The sequence below is a fragment of the Bombyx mandarina genome, chromosome 19 (assembly GCF_030267445.1).
Source record: "Bombyx mandarina strain Sakado chromosome 19, ASM3026744v2".
Taxonomy (NCBI): domain Eukaryota; kingdom Metazoa; phylum Arthropoda; class Insecta; order Lepidoptera; family Bombycidae; genus Bombyx; species Bombyx mandarina.
In genome coordinates, this window is record NC_143225.1 from 906,698 (window position 1) to 931,740 (window position 25,043).

Sequence of the window (25,043 nt, forward strand, 5' to 3'; positions counted from 1 at the left end):
TTTTGTAAAATAATCTGATTAATATCTGTGTCTGCCCATTGCCTGGCATGTTGATTTTCATTAATTATGGTCTTCGAGATCTTGATGTGTCCATTTTATTATTAAACACTATTATACACAATGCGTTATTTTTTATTTATTTTTTATTGCTTAGATGTGTGGATGAGCTCACAGCCCACCTGGTGCTAAGTGGTTACTGGAGCCCATAGACATCTACAACGTAAATGCGCCACACACCTTGAGATATAATTCTAAGGTCTCAGTATTGTCACAACGGCTGCCCCACCCTTCAAACCGAAACGCATTACTGCTTCACGGCAGAAATAGGCGGGGTGGTGGTACCTACCCCTGCGGACTCACAAGAGGTCCTACCACCAGTTAAAAGTATTTGTAAGTAAACAACGTTTTCTTCTTCCTTTTTTTCTTTGAGTGCGCTTAAAGTTTAAATCGTTAATTCCACTTCCTTACGCATCTATCAGATCCAATAACCTTTGCATTAGACCCCTTCAGCTCTAACACTAGGTGCAGGCTTAGGAACTCCGGTAACCGTATTCGTCGAACTCGGCAAAGAGTTCGACGTGCAACCTAACCTAAGCATCAGCCCGCTGAGTTTCTCGTCAGGTCTTCTCAGCGGGTGGCGATTCCAATCCGGTAGTGTATTCATTCGCGAAGCAGTTACTCTTGAGTCGTTAGCTTTCCTTTGGAGGCGCTCGGGCAGCTGTAAGCAAGTCCCACCTCTCCTGGCTGAGTCCCTGCTCGCCCACCTGTCCTAGTGAAACCGGAAAGGCCTCTAGGCCACCAGTAATCCCTCAATCATAAAAAAAGAAATCGTTAATATTGTATCACGGTTTAATACTGAGGATCACTGCTCTACAATAAAGCAAAGTTTGAATTTAATTTTAATAAGCAACAGCTGGGCAATGCTCACGTTACTACCAAAACTAAAAGCCTCTTAGTATGCCTACCAGTTCGGGGTGTTTCTAATTACCAATTCGTCAGCTCTCATGTGATGTGCACTGATTGAACCTTAGAAAGAAGGTGTAATAATAAGTGAAACAAAGTAAGCAATTATAGAATGAATTAAAAGAATTATTTATTGAAATCAACGTCTAAAATTGTATTTTACGTCGATGTATAAGATTGATATGATATTGAGTGTTTTTTTTATAGTATGTGTTTTACTTTTGCGTGTAATAACAAACTGTTATTTTTAAATGTGCGATAATAGTTTATGTAATCAAAATGTGAGACTATTATTTTTAAATATTGTTTTCTGTTTTCTGCGCAGACAATTGTTATACAATAATAAGCCCTCAAATAGGAGTGACAAAAAATACTTTCGCTTTTTTGTTGTTACCACCCTTTATGGAATATAGCAGTGATATAGTTGTTTTCAAATGTTTATATTATCAGAAGATGGACACAGAAATTAATTAAGAGATCAGAAGAGTTTGAAGATCTCTAGACTGTATGTTTTGTAGCTCTTTAAAAGTTTTAGTAAAGAGCAATCTTTCACATCAGCAAATAATACTAACATGTAGTCGTCGTGGCCTAACGGATAAGACGTCCGGTGCATTCGTGTTGAAGCAATGCACCGGTGTTCGAATCCCGCAGGCGGATACCAATTTTTCTAATGAAATACGTACTCAACAAATGTTCACGATTGACTTCCACGGTGAAGGAATAACATCGTGAAATAAAAATCAAACCCGCAAAATTATAATTTGCGTAATTAATGGTGGTAGGACCTCTTGTGAGTCCGCACGGGTAGGTACCACCGCCCCGCCTATTTCTGCCGTGGAGCAGTAATGCGTTTCGGTTTGAAGGGTGGGGCAGCCGTTGTGACTATACTGAGACCTTAGAACTATATCTCAAGGTGTGTGGCGCATTTACGTTGAAGATGTCTATGGGCTCCAGTAACCATTTAACACCAGGTGGGCTGTGAGCTCGTCCACACATCTAAGCAATAAAAAAAAAATTAAAAAAAAAAAATGTGTGCAATTCACACGTGGTAGAAGTGAAACCTTCCAAAATTAAAATACAATTATCCTAAACGTCTTAAGTATATGTAAAATTGTAAGGTAGCGCCCTCTGTGAATCGATATTTTAATTTCACGTATAATCCTAAATTAAAATTCACTACAAGAGCTTTCATACACACGTTAGTATTAAAAAAACAAAATGTGTGCAATTCACACGTGGTAGAAGTGAAACCTTCCAAAATTAAAATACAATTATCCTAAACGTCTTAAGTACATGTAAAATTTTGTCATTAGTAAATAATTGTAAGGTAGCGCCCTCTGTGAATTGATATTTTAATTTCACGTATAATCCTAAATTAAAATTCACTACAAGAGCTTTCATACATACATTAGTATTAAAAAATCTCACAGATGGCGCTGTATTAAATAGTATGTATATTTCTGTCTCATTCTTTGCTGGCTTCATCCTACACATTTTTGTATTTGTGTCTCTTACCTGTCGTTTTTTCCGTTGCATCCGGTTTGAAATCACAACGATTCTAAAGAAGATTTCACTTCAAAAAAACATAAATAGTTGTCCGCACACATTCGCAACGAAACATACAGTCGGGCATACAAAAGACGTAAAACACTATACTGAGTTCACTTGATAGTTTTGGATACAGATAATTCGAACGGCTCACTTTAAGGTCAATATGTAGCACCGTGAGCTTGTCCCATTTAAACTGATCATAAATAGAAAAAAAAAATGAGTCGAATACTCTGGTGCAGTATAGAACTTGACAGTCAGTGAGCTCAGCAAGCGAACGAAGGACACGTAAAGTTTGTGGTTACGTGGTTGTGGGCTTAAATCTATGAATGGGTGTACAATTAGTCACACAACGTTTTTATAGAGGACTAGTGAACATACAGCCACATGCGAAAAATTACATATATATTACATATGTATGTAACTATATATATATGTGGAATGATAATAAAATGATTACTGGTGGTAGGACTTCTTGTGGGTCCGCGCGGATAGGTACCACCTCCCTGCCTATTTCTGCCGTGAAGCAGTAATGCGTTTCGGTTTTTAAGGGTGGGGCAGCCGTTGTAACTATGGTGGTAGGACCTCTTGTGAGTCCGCACGGGTAGGTACCACCGCCCCGCCTATTTCTGCCGTGAAGCAGTAATGCGTTTCGGTTTGAAGGGTGGGGCAGCCGTTGTGACTATACTGAGACCTTAGAACTATATCTCAAGGTGTGTGGCGCATTTACGTTGTAGATGTCTATGGGCTCCAGTAACCACTTAACATCAGGTGGGCTGTGAGCTCGTCCACACAGCTAAGCAATAAAAAAAAAATATTTTAATTGAGAATTAATGGGATCAAATTATTTTAAGTCTTCACATAATTCAATTCGCTAGAAACTGGTGCTGTACTGCCCATTTCTGCAACGATAAGGCCACGTATCCTGGTCTGAAAGGTGCAATAGCAGTAATGCTTTTAATCGAATAATCTAATTGAAACTGACCTCATATCTCAAGGGACCTCATATCTCAAAGACCTCATATCTCACGTTGAGTCGCTCTCTAGTTGTTTAGGGCAACCGTAAGCATGACAATTCATGAAAATTGTTTTTTAGTGTGGAAACACAGTAATAAGTATGGCAAGACAGTTAATTGCAAGCGCACAAAAAATTCTGATCGTACCTGCACGTATTGTACATGAAGATAAATAAAAATCCTTCGCTCTGAATCAAGTTTTTATTAAAGCTAACACAAAAATACAGTCCACGCTCTAAGCACTAGTAACCGCTTAACATTATATGGGCTGTAAGCTCGTCCGTACATCGACAACAATAAAACATTATTATGAAACATTTGACTATACTTTCAACACTAGCCTACACGACTTCTGTACAATAGGGTACAATGAAGCGATCTTTGAGTAATGACAGGTGAATCTTCTTGCTTGAAGTAACACAATAATGATTGATGAAGCGATTGAATAGGCTGATTATAAACAGGCTATCGGTTTTATTAAGATTAAAGTTTTATTAATGTGATTTAATCCAAGAATCATAAATCGTTTTGTAAACATTAAATTTTGTTAGGAATACGCTTAAGCCACAATGTCTGGGGCATAGCTAAGTAGGGACTGCTGGGTACCGGGTGCGGGGCGCCCGGTGCTCTGCTGTCGGTTCCGTGGTGAGGCGGCGCAAGGTGGCTCCTGTTCGTCGCTCACGGTGTGTCTCCCGAGACGCCGTCCTGCGGAATCATCCCGGGGATGGAATCCCGTCCTATTGTCAGGACGGGTACCGGCGACGGCGAACCTTCCTCGCGCACTGTGCGGCACCGTAGGTTTCGTAGAGTCGGAGTGGTGGAGCTCGATGGGGTTTAGTCGGTAGTCGGTTTTGCGGAGCGGGTCCTGCGTGGTAGACGCCGCGCAGTGCCTCGCGCGCCTTTCTCAAGGTGTAGTCTCCCGGTAGGAATTGGAAAGAGGACTTTGGTCTTCCTCTTCTCCCTCTTTTTCTCTGGAGGCGCCGAAGTTCGACATAACCCGGTCTGTTACCCCTCTCGACCGGGTATCCGTAAATGGGTTCCCCAGCGCTAAAAAAAGGGGCATAGCTAACCACATGTTTTAGAGCCTATCCACAAAACTCACTTAAAGAAAGTATACAAACAGTGTGTGTAGAAAAATGGAATAATGGTCTACAAAAAATAAGTAAAATTCAAATAATTAAATTTAAGTTTTCTATACATATATTTACTCATATAATTGTAATATGGATCTGAATAAAAGGCTTTTCATTTAATCATTCATACATAAAGTGTATTACATACAATTCAGATGACAAACTTTATAAAATAAATCATCAACCTTCACAACGAAACAATAAGACAGATAACATCGTCTATTAATATTATAGCTTAGTGATTTTTATTAACTAGTTTGTACCTGCGGCTGTGTTTTGGCGAGAAATAATACTTCTTTATTGGTTAGATGGGTGAACAAGTCTCAGGGTTCACTTGATGATAAGTGGTCACCAGAGATCATAGACATCAACAACCTAAATGCTGCCGCTTAACTTGAAACATGAGTTCTAAGCCTAAGACTTTGTACTTTATATAAATTCCCCACCCTTTAAAACCGATTGTTCTTAGAGCAGAAATAGGCAGGGTGGTGGTACCTTCTTAGTCTTGTGGGTCTCACAAAGGACTCTACCACCAATAATTACGTAAAACATAGTTTTTGAGGATTTGATTTTTATTACACACTGTTATTCCCTCATTGTGGAAGTCATTGCTGATAAGTTAAGTACGTATTTTATTAGGAATTAATGTCTCCGTCCGTGGGGTTCGAACACCGGTACTATCGCTTCGCTCGATACGAATGCACCGGGCGTCTTATCATTAACCCAAAGATGACTTTTTATTCCCGAAAACAAACAAAAGCGGTTTCACAAATGACACGTTGATAGAAGCATTGGGAAGCAGTCATTGGGAAGCAAACGGTAGGCAACAGCTTCGCTTTGACCCTGACATTGCCAACATCCATGAGCGATGGTAACATGACGGTGGTAGGCTCGTCTGAAAATATAAGGCCAATAAAAAAAACAGTACTTAGAGATTTCTCCACAGTGAAACCGGCACATTTACCAGTAGATGACAGATTTGCACCACGACCGTGTGGCATTCTTGTGGTCGTATTTTTTTGTGAGTTTTAGTATTTTATTGTGGAGCGATGTATGTCTATATTCTAATATATTATATTAAACTATACTACGAGTATATTAGAAAAGAGCTAATCCTAAATTTCTTGTGAATTAATTTCAGTGGATTATTCCCAGTCTGGGCTAAAAATATAACGATTTGAAAGAGCATGTTAAGGCGTCATTTACTTTTTTTTACTCTTGATTTTAAGAATAATTCTTTCAGAATTGAAACCCGCTTATATTAATAAGTTTTGAAACTAAAATAGATTAATCAAAACAAACAAACAGACAGACGATTTCTATGGAGTAATACGAAAGGTCGCGTGCCTCAAAATATGATGATGAATTCTCCGGTATCAAGGGCACCGGTTTACTAATCTCGGAGTGTAAAGGTCACGGCTTTATAAAAAAAAAATACTTTCTTAAGATATCAGCCGTTTTAGATAGGGGCCCTGGATTCTAAACGCGTTTAGCGGCTTATTTATGGGAATTTTTCTTCCGAAAATCGGGTTTAGGTTTTTTTTGCTGCACGAGACGGGTCAATAATCACACGGTTCCCTAGTTTGTGTAGTCCCGCAAACCCGTAAACCCGCAAAATTATAATTTGCGTAATTACTGGTGGTAGGACCTCTTGTGAGTCCGCGCGGGTGGGTACCACCACCCTGCCTGTTTCTGCCGTGAAGCAGTAATGCGTTTCGGTTTGAAGGGTGGGGCAGCCGTTGTAACTATACTGAGATCTTAGAACTTGTAGTTCAAGGTGGGTCGCGCGTGCGTTACAGATGTCTATGGGCTCCAGTAACCACTTCACACCCGGTGGGCCGTGAGCTCGTCCACCCATTTAAGGAAAAAATTTTACGCAGGGTGTTTTTTTTTATTTTATTGCTTAGATGGATGTTACAACGGCTACCCCACCCTTCGAACTGAAACGCATTATTGCTTCACGGCGGAAATAGGCGGGGTGGTGGTACCTACCCGTGCGGACTCCCAAGAGGATGTCTGCAAGAGGTCCTGGAGAAATGCATCGTTTAAAAGAAAGTATGATTTAATGTCTCCAAAGTGACTACAGTATATTGTAGGCCCGAAGTGTTCATTAATCTAGTTTTAATTAGGATGGTTTTATATATTTTTTTCATTTGATTTGTTTGGTTGGATATTTTTTTTCGAAGTCAGTGATTGCCACTTGGAATCCCTTAAACCTTTGTTCGAGAAAGTCTTAGAATAAACAATTTGATCTACAGAAGTCGGTTCCAGTTGATTGACGAATCAAATCTAATTATCGCTGTCCCTAGTCATGACACCCCTAGCTACAATAATTTAACCAAGACAATAATTCTACAAGGATTTTTTTATAGCTTAAGTGGGTGGACGAGCTCATGGCCCATCTGGTGCTAAGTGTTTACCGGAGCCCACAGACTTCTACAAGGTAAATGCCACCAGCCACCTTGAGACACAAGTTCTATGGTCTCAAGGTCACTACGACGTCTGCCCGGCTACGGTACCTACCCGTGCGGACTCTCAAGACGTCCTACCACCAGTAAAATGACTTTTGCCAAACTCAGGCAGCGAGGATCAAATCTAGCAATTAAGAGTGGTACCTATGTATAATGTGGTCCTAAATTGGTGAGAGCTTAGTCACACGCGGACAAAGCTATTTACCATCAAGACGTCAGGTCGCAGTCTCTGTGTCACAGCAACTATGTTCTTTAATGACGTTGATAAACTTACGCTTATTCACTTTTTTTTTTTATGGCTTAATAGGTGGACGAGCTCACGGCCCACCTGGTGTTAAGTGGTTACTGGAGCCCATATACATCCACAACGTAAATGCGCCACCCACCTTGAAATATAAGTTCTAAGGTCTCGAGTATAGCTACAACGGCTGCCCCACCCTTCAAACCGAAACGCATTACTGCCTCACGACAGAAATAGGCAGGATGGTGGTACCCACCCATGCGGACTCACAAGAGGTCCTGCCACCAGTAATAAGGTTACCGTACGGTTATGGTTACCATAATACTAAATTATATTAGAATGCTCACTAACACTCAGGCTAGACGTCTTATCAGCGTTACAATAGCTTTGTCAATCGACATCGACAATGCAAAACGGAAATTATTCAACAATGTAATTACTTATATATCTTTTTTTTTTAAATCTAATCTTTCAAATCTCGTACAACATAACATGACCCGTAACATCTTTAATTACGTAAAAATAACGCACCGTTCGAACTTACAGAGGTTATTTTTGAAGACGAACTATCCCCGGTAAGGTTTTGTAATAACTCGTTGTAGTATATAAACAAGAACACGAACTCTTAGGCATCATTCATTGAGTCAACTCAGTACAGACAACAACCATGCAATTGGTGAGTTAATATCGATTTGACTGTGAAATAATACTCGTAATGTTAGCAATCATTCGTTTTGAGCACTCGTGAGCATTGGTTACGCGTTAGAAAAAGATTTACGTGAACGTATCGGTCATCAAGGCTGTATTTTCGATTTGACTGTGAATAATAGTCGTAATGTTAGGAATCATTCGTTTTGAGCACTCGTGAGCATTGGTTACGCGTTAGAAAAATATTTACGTGAACGTTTCGGTCGTCAGGACTGTATTTTTGAGTCGTGTTACACTACTGAGTCATTATCTTCTTTGAGCTGTTTGTTTAATAGTTTTTTTCGAAGTGTGCAAGTGTCCGTTTTTTTAAATATGCTTTTTAAATCGTTAGATAAAAGTGTTGCATCCCATAAGTCATAAACTTGAGTAGAAAAGTGAAACAATTGAGTCAAACAGCCCGAATGGCTTTTTTGATTTGTTCGTGTCATAATTTCTAAATTAATATCTACACATATAAAAATGAATTGCTGTTCGTTAGTCTCGCTAAAACTCGAGAACAGCTGGTCCGATTTGGCTAATTTTGGTCTTGAATTATTTGTGGAAGTCCAGAAAAGGTTTAAAAGGTACATAAATAGGAAAATGCTCGGAATTAAATAAAAATAACAATTTTATTTTCCCTTTGATGTGGGGACATCGAACAGATTCCTTTTGTTTGTTTTAAGTTTATTTTATACAAAAGTTTAGGCCTTTTATTTATCGATTAAGGCACTACGAAGTCTGCCGGGTCAGCTAATACCTGATAATTACAAGATCAGACCGCGAGAATACCTTGTGTATAATTTGAAATATTCTGGTGATGGGAAATGCATATACAAAATAGTGTAAAGAAATTAATGTATGTAGCTTAAAATAACGTAAAGTAATCGAGGCGAATATTGAAGATAAATAATATATGTATGTAATGTTACAAAAAAACATTTAGAACTAACATTTTTTATTTTTTTTTATTGCGTAGTTAGGTTGACGAGGTAACGGTCCACCTGGTGTTACGTGGTTATTGGAGCCAATAGACATCTACGACGTAAATGCGCCACCCACCTTGAGATATAAGTTCTAAGGTCTCAAGTATAGTTACAGCGGCTGCCCCACCCTTCAAACCGAAAAGCATTACTGCTTCATGGTAGAAATAGCAGGGTGGTGGTACCTACCCACGCGGGCTTACGAGAAGTATTACACACAGAAAAGTAGAAAACAATCAGTTATTTTGTAAATGCAAATAAAAAAAACCTTAAACAATTTACATACAAAGAAAAGTTCGTCAAAATGTAGTCAATTACAAAACAATATTGGTCATGCTGTTTCGTATATATTTGTATCAAAATTGTCGTTTATAATTTCATTTAAATTAATACAAAATGAAATGGGTAATTTTAAATATGTTTACTTAAAGATATAGCAGATATTTGATGCATGAAATAAAAAAAAAAACTTATATCACGCTTACTGCGGTGTGAGACCACATTGACCCACGCAGAGCTTTCATCCAGTGCTTCCAGAAGAAGAGGAGTAGTGGTATCAGCTCGGTGTCTGCGAGTTGTTCTCTTTCCACTTATAGCAAAACATAAATCCAAAAACGCATCTAAGTTCTTCTTGTCAAAGAGCGGTTATAAATTTATTAATATCTAAATTTTAACCCCTTAACACCAACGGGGCCGTGAGTTCGTGCAACAATCTATGCAATAATGAAGAGATAATTTATTAACGTTACTGTTAGATGGATTTTGAAAACGTATCCGTGTTATTTTGCAAACATAATAACTCAAAAATTGCATTCAGATTATTAACAAACAATGACATGAGGATCAACGCCCACAAAACTCTGCCGGCTCGAACTGGGTTAATCGACAAGGAGGGTTCGGACAAAACGTTAACGCCTTCAGCTCTAACATTAGGAGTAGACTTAGGGACCCCGGTAACCGTATTCGTGGAACTCGGCAAAGAGTTCGTCATGGAATCTAACCCATGCATCAATCCGCTTAGTTTCTCGCCGGGTCTTCTCAGCGGGTCGAGATTTTAATCCGGCAGTAGATTAATTCACGAAGCAGTTGCTCTTGAGTTGTTAAGTCTCCATTGGAGGCGCTCGGGCAGCTTTTAGCAAATCCCACACTTACTAGCCGAGTCTTTGCTTGCCGATCTGTCCTGTTGAAACTGGAAACACATCTGGGCCACCAGTAATCATTTATAAAAAAAAATCGTTTTATCGGAATGTGTGACATGTCACATTCGTATGAGCACTATGCCTCAATTTCCTTTAGGCGTTGAGTTGCTTAAAGAAAGCTCTCTGGGCCTTTGTTGGAATAATAACGAACTATATCACGCTGAGCTTTTTGAATTTAGTTTTTTTTTAATCTGTCTGTCCGTGATGTTTTAGTGAACCAGACAATTTTCAAACAATGTAACAACAGATCAGTCGTTATCTCGTGGGAATTTTGTTTACTGTGTAATCATTTACGCAATAATCAGATTGTGTATTGCTGGAGTCGATTTTCGGACCTTTTTCGGTAAACCTTATACGTTTTATTGGATCCAATTGGGAGTCGAGCATGAGATATTAAATGCGACCTTCGCGATTAGCATTATAAATTAACAGATTTTCAAAACTTAGGTACATGTATATACGTATTGTGATTAGATACTATATAATAGACCTGTCACTTAAGATCAATACTAACAAACCAAACCAAGTAATAAATACTAGAGGTCCCGCAGTAGTCGAAATTCGACTATAATTAATTGGAATTGTAAGTTTTTACACTATTACGATTGTATTTCATACTTCTATAATCACAAATTTCGCCAAGACTACACTATTAAAAAATTTAACAAAGACAGACAATATTTAATTTATTCTCAATTTGACAACAGACGTCAAGAACAAAAGTTTGACAATAAATTAAATAGTATGCATGCGTGTGTGCGTCAAATACATGGTATGTAGTGTGTGTAATGTTTTCTTTATTGATTTAATGTATCTTTTATGCGTTATTTTAAAAAAATATTAGCATTGTGCACTTCTTATCTATATTCTCTATAAGTGTGGAAAATTTCATACTCCTCCGTACGTACGTAATTGCGTAAAAAGGGATACGAAGTTTTTGCTTCACGTATTAATATATAGATGAATAAAATATATAAAACTGTATTTTTTTTTTTTTTTTTTTTTTTTTTTGTTTCATAAAAAACAACATGTTGTTTCATAAAAGTCAATCTAAAACAAATTTATGATATCGGAGTTAATATTCTTCTAAATGCATAATGTATTTTTGAAATTCGCAAAACATTTTGCGGTCACATGGTACGTTATATTTGAATTACAATAATATAGTATTTTCTTCGGTTTTATTGAGTACGTATAACTAATACTATATCTACTGTGACTACTGTCAGTAGTCGTCGTGGCCTAAAGGATAAGACGTCCGGTGCATTCGTGTTGAAGCGATGCACCGGTGTTCAAATCTCGCAGGCGGGTACCAATTTATCTAATGAAATACGTACTCAACAAATGTTCACGATTGACTTCCACGGTGAAGGAATAGCATCGTGTAATAAAATTCAAACCCGCAAAATGATAATTTGCGTAATCACTGGTGGTAGGACCTCTTGTGAGTCAGCACGGGTAGGTACCACCGCCCTGCCTATTTCTACCGTGAAGCAGTAATGCGTTTCGGTTTGAAGGGTGAGGTAGCCGTTGTAACTATACTGAGACCTTAGAACTTATATCTCAAGCATCCTTAGCATCCTTAGCATCAGGTGGGCTGTGAGCTCGTCCACCCATCTAAGGAATAAAAATAATAATTACGGTTTGATTTCACGATTTCATTGTAATTACATTATTACGGACGTTCGATTCATTTACCATTTTACAACTTCTCGTGACCACGTAAACCGTAAAAGTACTTTTAATTAGAATATTTCAGTGTATAGTAAGTAATCTGTATAATTAAGTAGTCTGTAAAAGTCTTAGTATACTTCGAATTTGTATATCACTAATATTATACACAAAAGGCCGCATTCAGGTTATTATAGACGGGTTTTCAACTTAAAAACACTAATATTTAAAAGCACCTATTAATATAACATTAATTTATTAATATATAACCCAACAATTAAGTGTAATTAGTTTTTTGGTGTTCGCTGTAACTTCTAACACAGTAATGCTAACACTGTCAATATAGTCTTTGACCTCACGCCTCAAGGTCGGTGGTGGTATTTATTTAGTGTAGTCTATGGGCTCTGGTAATAAATTTCTACTAGGTGAGTCGTATAAAGTTGATACAATACTCATCACGCAAAGTAATCAAAACATTTCCAGTATTTGAGTAATCTAGGCTTTATCCTATTTTTATTGGGCATGTATACCTTTTGCATAACGCAGTCCGATTTTTTATGATTAACAGCATTTTAGAATAAAATCTCGTGAGCTTGCAACATGTGCCATTAGTATTTGGGATAGAAACTAATGTTATAAGACTTAAAGAGCTAGATAAGTTAAGTGTGTTTTATGGGAATACTGCTACTAAATTTGTGAATGAGTAATTAAATAACAAGAGAAGAGAATGTGGGAACACTGCTAATACTGTTTAGCTTATGAGTAGTTGTAATATCGAAGACAATCAGTACACATTATAATGAGCTTACATCACATGTTTTTAGGTTTAGAATTTCATGAAATAACGTCTTTTTTTTTTAACGCGTAGGCGAAAGGTCACCGATCTGAAAGCCGTCACGTATTTTGTTTTACGAAGCGATGCTATTTACGTAATGTGATCTTCGTGATGATTCGTAATTGACATGTTAATGTCATGTTGATTCTAGCGGTCATAGTTAAATTTGGAAGAGGTTTATTTCAATTAAAACTGTTAATGAACACTTTCTTTAGCGTTTGGTTAGCGGTAGGTAGTAGTAGGTAGTAGATTTAGCGGTTAATGGTACTTACTGACTGCTATACTGCATACTCCGAGATCATTTTCCGGTTTAAATGAATCTTTGGTATTCGTGGAATAGAGAGAGAGATCGAGAGAGAGACAGAGAGATAGAGTAATCTTTATTGTACACCAAAAAAACATTAATACAGAAAAAAATTACAAATGGCGGTCTTATCGTTAAGACCGATTTCTTCCAGACAACCATTAGGTAGACAAGAATCATTATTATACAATAGAATATTATTTTATAGAACAGTTTTTTTAAAGTTTCGTATGATCTCTTCTGGCTTCCATGACATAGAAGTAAATACTAGTATTGGTCCGTTGAAAGTGGAATATTTCAGTTTTTTAAATTACCTTTATTGGCTTATGGTGAGTGGTCATTGTCGCTCAAGGACATCAACAAAACCAGGGCCGTAATGCCGCTATGTTTTTTCATCTCATTATTATCGTTTAGAACTAATTATAGGATGGGTTGAAGTGAAGAGCCTGCCATTCGATCACCTTTAACTAGTGTAGTTCATCTGTGAAACACCTGCATAACAGCAACACTATTATTAGCAACATTATGGGTTTGAGATCAAATGAAAATAGTTGTACATGCAAATCTTCATAATTACTATTCATATTGAACTTAATAGATATTTCTTCACTACAAATGTAAAGTTAATTTTGACCATCTGCCGTTGGGAATCGACACTATTATTAGCTTTTGCAATGAAGATCGCTCGATAGTTTACTAGCAAATCAAATACTGACAAAGGTTTTTACATAACACTAATTAACAAAAGACGACAATGTATAATTATTTTTTGTTCATTATCCAACATAATTATGTGAATTCTCTTTGGTTGTTACGAAATATTTTGTGGGAGTTCGGACGTTTTGGTGCCTGGTACTAATTCTCGGGGTTATTGGGGTAAATATACTTAGTCTGGTCATAAATATTGTTACAATTAAAAAAAAAATAATATATATTGTAAATAACATTTATTACTTTTACAGTGTGTTAGTTTAATACATAAATATAAAACAATTTAAAGTATAAAAAGCTTATTCGAAGTGGTCTCCATTGGCTGCAATACAGTCCTTTAAACGTTGAGGCCAGTTATCAATAGAAGCACGCACTCTTTCTTTGGCGCTAAAATGAGAAAACTCAATGAGCAATCATATAAAAATGACAGATTCCAAATTCAAATTTAATATTTTGTTTATTTTTAATTGTAACAGTATTTATGGCCAGACTAAGTATTTATTTGTGTATTTACTAAACTGCATGTTATTTTATATATTACGTTATTTAATCTGTCTGTGCCCTGAAGCAGTAAGTTAATCTTCTTCTTTTTCTCCACCTTATCCCACTAGGTAGGGTCGGCACAGCTAATTTTTCTCTTTCATTCTCTTCTATCAGCCGTCATCTCAACACTCATTCCTTTCTCTCTCATATCGTCATTCACACACTCCATGCATATCTTCTTCGGTCGACCTCTTCCCCCTCTACCTTGCACTACAATTTCCATACATCTCCTAGTCACATGCATCTTCTCTCTACGCATCACATGTCCATACCACGCTAACCGTCCGATCTTTAATTTGTTGATTACCGGGGCTAATTTCACACTTCCTCTGATATACTCATTCACATATATGAATACGAGAGCATATAAAAGAGTAAGCTAATGTAATATAAATTATACTATGGTATGTTACGGATTGCTTGAAGATTTCAGGGTAACCTTTTTAGAAGTAGTTACGTTAGAAGGGTTCTTGTCACGATCTTCGAGACTTCTCCCCAGAATTCACACTATACTGGTATATACTATAAAATTATCTGGACGAAAGACTCAGCTCCCAGTGAGGACTGGGTAGTAAAGAATATAGTCTAATCTATATTCTCTAGTGTACAGGTCACTGACGCGCGACTGTTATTGTTTAGAGCCGTTGTATCATATAGAAACTTGGATTGTATCTGATGGCGTTCGAGTTGTGACGTCCATTGCTTCTTGTAACCTGTAACATCAGTCGTCCACTAAACGCCGCTCATCCATGTATTTTATACAAAAAAAAAACAGATACAGCACGAGGCTCAGATCTTCGTTTGTCATCAAACTGTCACTGCTGTCAATATTTTTTTTAAATACATAACGAGGAAGACGTAGTTATAAATTAATTTTTGCTTAAGTCGTCGTGGCCTACAGGATAAGGCGTCCGGTGCATTCGTATCTAGCGATGCAACGGATGTCTTACTTGAGACCTTAGAACTTACATCTCAAGATGGGTGGCGCATTTACGTTGTAGATGTCTATCGGCTCCAGTAACCACCTAACACTAGGTGGGCTGTGAGCTCATCCACCCAACTAAGCAATAAAAAAAATTTACCTTGAGAAAATAACTATCGTTTTTCAATCTTGCTAAGCACACGCCCTGCTATGTCTAATAGAATTCGTCGATGATATTTTCAGTTAGTGATCTCCGCTCTTTTCGGGCTGGCTGCCGCTGCTTACTCACCGGCTTACCCCGAGCAGTCGAACCGCCCCCAGGCTTCCTTCGAGAAGAACGCCAGAATCCTAGCCTTGGACTCTGATGTCAAAGAAGACTCCTTCAGATACAACTACGAAACGGAAAACGGCATCAAGGCTGAGGAACAAGGTCGCGAGGTAAGACCATTGAAAGTAGTTTGAAGATGAATTTTGTTGTGACAGGCTATAACTGATGTAACTATACTGAGACCTTAGAACTTATATCGCAAGGTGGGTGGCGCATTTACGTTGTAGATGTCTATGGGCTCTAGTAACCACTTAACACCAGGCGGACTGTGACCTCGTTCATACATCTAAGCAATAAAAAAAGGCTCCATTTTTCTCCAATGTTGTGTAAGAATGGGGGCTCAGGAAGACATGGGATATGATGTCCGGTGCATATTTGATATCCGATGGGCCGTGTACTCATATTAGGAAGTATTAGGCATATAGCTTTTTAACTAAAGAAAAAAAAAACAAATTATTTGAACCCACTATCTAGCTTTGCTGTAGATTGCTGGGTTTCAATGAGCTTCCTAAAACTGGTCCGTGTGTTCGAACGAAATGAATATGGTATTCCGCTTATGGTCCGGTGAAATATATTATTTGTCTTTCCACCATTCTATAATATCTAAATGATGACCGGGCTTTACTCGGTTTTTTTTTTGATAACGCCATCTTGTTGTGTCTTTAAGGCGGTTAGTTGCCCTCAATTAAGAAAAATAGTGTTATTGTTCGCCAATAGATGTCGGGAAGAGTTGATTATTGAAAACACGAATAAAACAACATTTTCTGAAGAGAAATCGTAGCTAGATCGATTTATCGCCCCCGAAATCCCCTTTATACTAAATTTTATGAAAATCGTTGGAGCCGTTTCCGAGATTCAGATTATATAAATATATATACAAGAATTGCTCGTTTAAAGGTATAAGATAAGATAAGATAAGATAAAGGTTATTATTATCGTTTGTAATCATTGTATTCAATACTAAAATTATCAAACAGAATTATTTGTGTGAAATAATAAAATATAAGATTAAGCTATTTTTGGTCATAACAAAACGTTTCCAATTTCGTATCCTACAAAATGTTCTAAGACCTTGGTAGTATAAATTGGTTTGACCCTTAATGGTCCAGCCCTAAAGGTCACAATCGCGAAAGGTCAGACGCCTCTAGTGCCATAACTGCCGACCTCTGAGGTCAAGCGTAGATTTAAATTATTGAGGATTTATGTAGAATTAGATTAGTATTTATTTAATGTTTTCTAGGCAAAGCAATAGCAAAAGCTTTCCAGCAAAATATTTAGTCATGGTTTCCAATGGCAAGACTTCGTTAAGCACAAATTATAGCGTTGATTTTAATTTAAAAATACATATATGTAGGTATTATTACTGGTGGAAGGGATTAAGTGCGTCCGTGCTTATGATTATCATCTTGCCTATTTCCGATACAAAGCTGTCGCCTATTACGGCGTAACGAGAGGCAGAGCCGCAATAAGATTAAAACTTGGGTCAACACAACGACACAAAACCTTGCCTTATTTCGACCCTGTTATATCTCGATTGACATTACTTAAGAACAGTCAAAGGCCTTTTTTTTTTTTCGGAAAGCCCTTTTCGGAAGCCCTTTCGGAAATACTTTTCTTGTAATTCTTTGGTGTTGAAAACTAGACGAATTATTTATATTATTCTAACGCTAAAGCTTGGAGGAGATAGATAACCTATATAGCTGTATAGGAACCCACACCGCTTGGGAGAAACACTATGGAAATTTTTTAATTTAAAAAAATCAGTATTACATTTTTGATTGCCCGTGTAGGCAGACCAGCATACGGCTCACCTGATGGTAACTGGTTACCTTCGCTTATGGACGTCAGGAATCCGAGAGGCAGAGTCAAGTCGCTGCCTACCTAACTACTCACATAATGGATATATAAGTCTCGGAATTTTCGCCTTTTATTGACGCGTTACAGCATTTACTCGGTCGGACCTGTACCACTTGCGTTTCCCTATCTCCAAATCTGATATAATATATCTGTGATGAATAGCTGCGGTCAAACCGCAGATGCAAAGGGCACCGACCACTCCTAAAGGTCAACGATTGCTCACAGCATTCATAGAACACAATTATGGCGCATTATTGTAATTTTATATTGCGTTACTGACGAGGTTGCGTCATCGGAATGGTATACGCATCTGGCCTAATTGTTTCCAAATCATGACTCTTGTTTTGTACCGAAGTACAGTACCAGGACAGATGGGCGAGCAAAGGTGGTCAGCCAAGAGGGGTGGTATTTGCTAACAGCTGCTCAAGCGCCTCCAAAGGAGACTTCTTAGAGCGCTCTAAAGATCAAATTCTTTTATTGCACCACAATCACAGACTATTGGTGGTGGTTGTGGGTGGTTGTGGCATCCTGCCTATTTCTACCGTGAAGCAGTAATGCGTTTCGGTATGAAGTGTGGGGCAGCCGTTGTACTGTAAAAATTGAGAGCCCAGAACTCATGTCTCAAGGTGGGTCGTGGCATTTACGTCGTAGATGTCACAACACCAAGTGAGCTAGTGCACGTATCTAAGCAATAAAAAATTAAAGATTAATACCAAGTGCTCTATCTGCTGATCAATGAATAATTGGAGCCTGTAACCCCTGTAGGCACCACGAATGCTAAAGGTAAGCTGTAAAGATTCTCTGCTTTGTGATGAGCACGGTCAGGATATTGGTACTTACTCCGACTGGCTTACCATACAATCTACTACAATAAGCAATATTGCAAGCGTGCGTCATACTGACACAACTGTAGCAAAATATATGTAATCTATATATACTAATATATAAATCTACAGTGGTTTTTACGGATGTTCCGTTATAACTGCTGAACCATAGATCTTGAAACTTGGTATCCATGTAAAAAATACACGTACTTAATGGATAGGCTAAATTTTATATGAGTGTTGGACTCCTTACACCAGTTGCGAGGGCGTTAATGATGAGAATCTTTGTGGGGGTGAGAAATAATAATGTTAATATTAAATGCCCCGCGAAGCGGACGGGTACAGCTATTTCTAAAGTCGAGGTCAAGTGAATTTAATGAGATACTCAAAAGACTTTCTAATGATTTCCAGGTCGACGGCATCGAAGCTCAAGGAGGTTTCCAATACACCGGCGACGACGGTCAAGTTTATGCCATCAGCTACGCAGCTGGTCAAGGCGGTTTCCAGGCCCAGGGCGCTCACATCCCCACTGCTCCCCCCACTCCTGAAGCTATCCTGAAGGCTTTGGAGCAGAACGCCCGAGATGAGGCCGCTGGCATCATCGATGACGGTACGATAAACTTCTAGTTCTTGTTACGTTAAAATTTGAAATCATGCAAATTTGAAATCTGAATCTAAATCGGTTGAGCAACATTGGAGAATTGAAGATTATCATCCAAAAAAAGACTGAAAGCGTGTACCTACGCTTAGTACATTTTATTTATTTATTTATTTATTTATAATTTCATATACTAGAAAGTATAAAGGCGGACTTAATGCCATAGGCATTCTCTAACAGTCTACCTTAGGGGAGTGCAGAGATGAAGCTTGGTAGGTGTAGTGTGAAGGTGATATTACTTAAACATATGTGTATATATAACATACATCATATTTATAGATACAAATACATTTTGGTTCATCTTTGTAGTTGTAGGAAAAAACAAATATTAGCATCCATCCTAGTGGTCTTGTTCGGAGCTTTTTCATATCGAAGATTTTTTGAAAATATCTTTTGGCGGTATTAAGAATTTTAAGTCCATTTTTTCTATTGGGTAATATCTGTAGTAGAGGCTGTGTAGCGGCGCCCGTTTTTTAAGATCTATTTTTTAAAGCGCCTGACATTACTTAGCAAGCTTAATGTTATGTAGAATGTTTGCTACAAGGTTTGGTCTTGTTTGAGTAGAATGATATGTTAGTAAAATTTCCCTAGGAAAAAGTTAAAAGTTAAAAGTATAATGCTAAGTACTAATAATGCTTTTATTGTTATTACAATTTTTACTTTAAATTAGTTAAAAAAGATTATTTAGTTTATTTTAAATTAGTTTAAATTAAATACTCATAAAAAATGAAAGGATCGTCACTTGGTACAGTCGGTACAGACCATACACGTAATGCCATCTGTATTTTATTTCTGGACGTAGCTCTCAGATAGTTGAGCGCTAAATGACATATACCTAAGAATTTTTTTATCTAATTTAACACCAAATATTTGTACATTTAACAATCGCAAAAGTAATCGCCCAAGTCATAGGCTTACGAAAACCTATTACAGCTTATTAATAAAACAAATGTTGTTAAAGACTAATGTTTGTTGCAATATTTCAGTATTTGAGAAGAGAGAAAGAGTGCTTTCTGTTATTTGTGTACTTGTACGATAGATGGCGCGAGTTTTATTTATAATCTAGTACTAGAAATGTGTTCGAGTTAATTGCTAATATAGTTTGTTATATAAAAAATGCAAGAAGAACAGTGTCGATAAATATGTTTCGAAATTAATTACTGGTGGTAGGACCTCTTATAAGTCGGCGTAGGTAGGTAACACCACCCTGCCTATTTCTGCCGTAAAGCAGTAATGCGTTTCGGTTTGAAGGGTGGGGCAGCCGTTGTAACTATACTTGAGACTTTAGAACTTTTTTCTTAAGGTGGGTGGCGCATTTACGTTGTAGATGTCTATGGGCTCCAGTAAACACTTAACACCAGGTGGGCTGTGAGCTCGTCCACCCATTTAAGCAATAAAAAAAAAGAGAATGTGGAGAGGCTTTTTGGTGAGCCAAATATCCTGGGGGAGATGAAGGCGCGGAGGTTCGGGCATGTACCTAGTGCGTATGGAACAGGATTAGGCTGTGAAACGGATGTACGCGGGTGTTCCATAGGGACGCTGCCCCGTAAGGAGGCCCAAGTACCGCTGGTCTGACGCAATGGAAGGAAACTTACGTGAGCTCCAAGTGTTGGACTGGAACTGTGTGGCGTAGTGCAGGGATGAATGGCAATGCTTATGGTCGGAGGCCAAGACCCACTTCGGGGGCAGTAGCAGCAGAAATTCGTTAAGGGCTATCTGATTTAAATTTTCCATCATTTCTTTTCCAGGCCAGTACAACCCTGGAAAATACGGTGACGCTACTTTCCCCCAGCAGCAGTACAGAGCGCAGGCCCAAGCGTCAGCCAGCTACAGACAGCCCTACAAGTACTAAGGACATGAAACACATTACAACATTGTAAACTAACATTAAACATCAAAAACAATTAAGTAGAACTGAACGTTAGCGATATTAAATATATTAAATTGGACGTACGTACTTTTATGTACTTAATTGATAAATTGTTCTACTTAATACTCTGTGATGTGTCGCGTGTACATTTTAGAGACAAAGTACAAAATAATAAAATGTCTACTAAAGAGTTAAGTGTAAAAATTTACCAGATAATGAACGCAATGATTATTTATTTAACGAATAAAATATTAAAACGATAAAATAGTTTTTTGTATTCACAATTTAATTCACAATTCATTAAAATGTGTTTTAAGCATTATGAAGTTAGTGGTACTCGGCATATTGTATAGTTCTGCTTATTTCTCCAATGCAGTTGGAGAAAACTGGAAACTGCAGGTTGCTGAAAAACAAACGCTTATACATTCAATATATAATTATATATATTTGCGTGTCTTACATTAGGTGCGGTGGTAGCTTGCTAGAAATGTTATTTCTGATGCCAAAAATGGCTATCCTGTACAATTAAAGTAATTACTAGCTTCGTTCAGCGGATACTACTTATTAGCTGAAGAAGATGAGTAATAAGCCACTACTCACAACATAGAGATACTTTTAGAAGAGAAGGTAAGGTATTAATATTGAGTGGAGTGATAAATAGAAACAAAACGTTGTGATAGTATTGTATCAAGCAGCAAATAATTCAGATGCTATTTCTCAAACCCTCCATATGTGTAGTATTAATAGAATGTTTGTGTAACGAGCTGTAGATATTCATATTGATAAAAGTTCTAGATTAGTAGCAGAAAAAGATCTTCCCAGTATAAAATAGGCAATCAAAACAGGGAAAGAAATAATTTGGAGAAATGTTGTCGAAATGTGAAAGATATATTTACTCTGCACTACCTTTGGTTGACTGGTAGAGAATGCCTTAGGCATTAAGGTCCGCCAATGTAAATTTTACATGAAGTGTAATAAATAAATAAATAAATATTTTAGTGAAATTAATATGGCTCGAATAAAACACAACTTAGGGCTAAAAACATTTGAAAGCATCAGTTAATATATTTAGTAGTGATAACAGAATATGAAGCTTTTTTTTATTGGCTTGATGGGTGGACGAGCCCACAGCCCACCTGGTGTTAAGTGGTTTCTGGAGCCCATAGACATCTACGACGTAAATGCGCCACCTGGAGCCACTACGTTCATCCACAGTGCGTTTCCAGAGATCTTTTTGCCACGTACCATCCGGTTATCGAATGAGCTCCCCTCCACGGTGTTTCCCGAGGGCTACGACATGTCCTTCTTCAAACGAGGCTTGTGGAGAGTATTAAACGGTAGGCAGCGGCTTGGCTCTGCCCCTGGCATTGCTGACGTCCATGAGCTACGGTAACCACTCCTCATCAGATGGGCCGTATGCTCGTCTGCCTACAAAGGCAATAAATCCACCTTGAGATATAAGTTCTAAGGTCTGAAGCATAGTTACAACGGCTGCCCCACTCTTCAAACTGAAACGAATTACTGCTTCACAGCAGAAATAGGCAGGGTGGTGGTACCTACCTGCGCGGACTCACAAGAGGCCCTACAACTAGTAATTACGCAAATTATCAATTTGCGGGTTTTATTTCATTAAGTATAAGAGCGAGTTTATGCCGAAAGCTCTACAAAAGATACTTAGTTAGTCAGTGGGGTACAATCTGTGTGACTATCCAGCTTTATTGACAGTTGTAGTGTTAGCTCTTAAGGGTGACCAAGAATTATTTTTGGAATAAAATATCAAGTGATCGGCCCGGGCGTATCAAGATACCATTCCTGAGAAGTCGGTTTTAAATCTCTTAGCATTCCAAGTTCGTCAAAACTCAGGATTGGGTGATAAAACTATATCCACAAAAGCTTTAAGGAAGCTTTCTGAGTTCATCCGAATTGAAAACTGGCCGTCATTTAGACTCGGTTCCTGAGTAAGCTTTATAGAGCCTTATAGATGGTCTGGCAAGCTTTGAGTGACATTTTGAACTCATAAAACTTTTCATAAGATTGGTCTAATGCACAAATAGTGCGTATTTCATACGCAAACCACAACCACAATGTTCTGAGGATAGCGAAATGATCTTTATAAAAACTAATGATACTGTGAATAAACGAACAGACACTAACAATTTAAGTATTTTATATAATGATATATTAAAAGAGTATAAATCTAATAGAAAAAAATAACCTTTATTTCATATATATTTGAATTTGATACTTAGAGCGGTTGGCGCTGGTATAAAATATTGTATAGTATAGTCTATGTACTGAATGTTTTGATAGTAGGCTAACCGTTGTCACGCAATAGCAATTTTTATGTGTCGTGTTTGCTTTGTTTCTAAAATCAAAAATAGTAATTAACTAATTTATCGGCCTTGTTGATTTGTATTAATTTATGATGTCTAAGGCAACTGTGCAGTGTAGGATAGTGATTGTTAAAATTCATATTATGGTAAATATTGTAGTGTTGACAATTGTTGTTTTTATATAGTTAGTTATCAATATGTGTAATTTTCAGATGCCCGATGAAGGTCTAATAAAAGACCGAAACGTTGCAAAAATAATAATGTAATTTGTTATTATGATCCTATCTTGGCAACATTCCTGAGATACAAAAAAAAAAAATTATATTAACTATGGACGATAATATTGATAATAGTTCTGAGGATAGTTTTAACGCCTATAGGCATAATTACATAGGAGTTAAACTTTTTTAAGATACAAATATGTAATAAAAATAAATAAAGCTCGACTGTCGCTTATAGAGGTATAGATAAGTAGCCGTCTCACTTACGGAGGTCCATGAGGGAAAAACGACTCTCTAAAAGGTTTCTGTTTCTCGCTAATAGAGATTTTGGAAGCTTAAAATGTCGGGTCCTGGCTATTACTCTCAGTTATAGAGTTTTCTCACTTATCCAGCTCTCACTTATCCAGGTTTGACTGTAATAAGTTGAGGCAAAAGTATTTTCTTATTATAGTATGTATATGGTATTAAGTGCTTAATGAATGCACGAGGTATCATTTACAATTAATAATATTAACAGTCTATTGATGAAAGAAAGCTTGAATCTATTCACTAGAAATCCCACAGCAAATACCAAGCTTTATAAGTAAATAAATAGTTTGGATTTAGTAATCTATTGAAATGTATTGATTTATTTTCTCGCCCGATCTACTCAGTGGGTCGATTCTGATCTGGTGGTAGAATTGCTCTTCCTGGTAACAAATTCTCTCAGTTTGAGCTCATGAGCTCACCTGCCGGCGTAGCTAGAATAGTTATCAACACGTCATGATAATCGCCGTATTGTTGCCGCCGCTGACTACTCCCCGAATCCTGATCACGCAGGAGCCAGTCACCGTAGTCGCCCTAAACACGTCCTTCCGGATCCATCAGATCCAATAACCTTTGCATTAGACGCCTTCAGCTCTAACACTAGCAGCAGGCTTAGGGACCCCGGTAACCGTACTCGTCGAACTCGACAAAGAGTTCGACGTGCAGCCTAACCCATGCGTCAGGTCGCTGAGTATCACGCAGGATCTTCTCAGCGGGTTGCTATTCCGATCCGGTAGTAGATTCATTCGCGAAGCAGCTACTCTTGTTTTGTTAGGTCTCCCTTGGAGGCGCTCGGGTAGCTGTTAGCAAATTCCGCCCCTTCTGGCTGAGCCCTTGCTCGCCCACCTGTCCTTGTGAAACTTGAAAGACCTCATGGCCACCAGTAAACTCACAATCATAAAAAAAAGTTATCAAGGATTAGGTAGGTAAAAAGTGTTTTAGCGAACTACTTCTACGATGGAAGTATCTCATCCCATAAATTCTGAATTTCAATAATAAGTACACTCATTTATCACTACACTGTGGTGCGTCTGTGGTCATTATTTACGATAGGCGGTGTGGAGGTCAGCTCATAGAATGGGATTATATTTTCTTTGATTAATTATATGTTTATTATCATAGTTGCGATTGCTGCTTCATTTGAAAAAGCCAAGGACAATCAAGGCCTCAATCATTTTTAATAAGTACTATTACAGCATTTTTATTGTACTGACGACCTTTGTCAGCTTTGTTTCATGCAGAATATTTTGTATTAAGCTCTGTTATAAATCATAATCAGTATTATGCTATACTAATATAATAAAGAGGAAAGATTTGTTTGTTTGTTTGTTTGTATTGAATAGGCTCCGAAACTATTGAACCGATTTGAAAAATTCTTTCACTATATGGAAACTACACTATTGCCAAGTGACATAGGCTATA

At 37.7% G+C, this 25,043-nt stretch overlaps 1 protein-coding gene across 1 annotated transcript; it reads left to right on the forward strand.

Annotated features, from left to right (window-relative positions):
• The first annotated feature begins 8,000 nt into the window (after nucleotides 1-8,000).
• LOC114249483 (cuticle protein 3-like) lies at nucleotides 8,001-21,018 on the forward strand. The gene is made up of 4 exons (XM_028183083.2): nucleotides 8,001-8,048; nucleotides 15,468-15,662; nucleotides 18,645-18,843; nucleotides 20,640-21,018. Exons 1-4 carry the CDS (start codon nucleotides 8,040-8,042, stop codon nucleotides 20,741-20,743), a joined length of 507 nt encoding a protein of 168 aa, XP_028038884.2. The 5' UTR covers nucleotides 8,001-8,039; the 3' UTR covers nucleotides 20,744-21,018.
• Nucleotides 21,019-25,043: the final 4,025 nt, after the last annotated feature.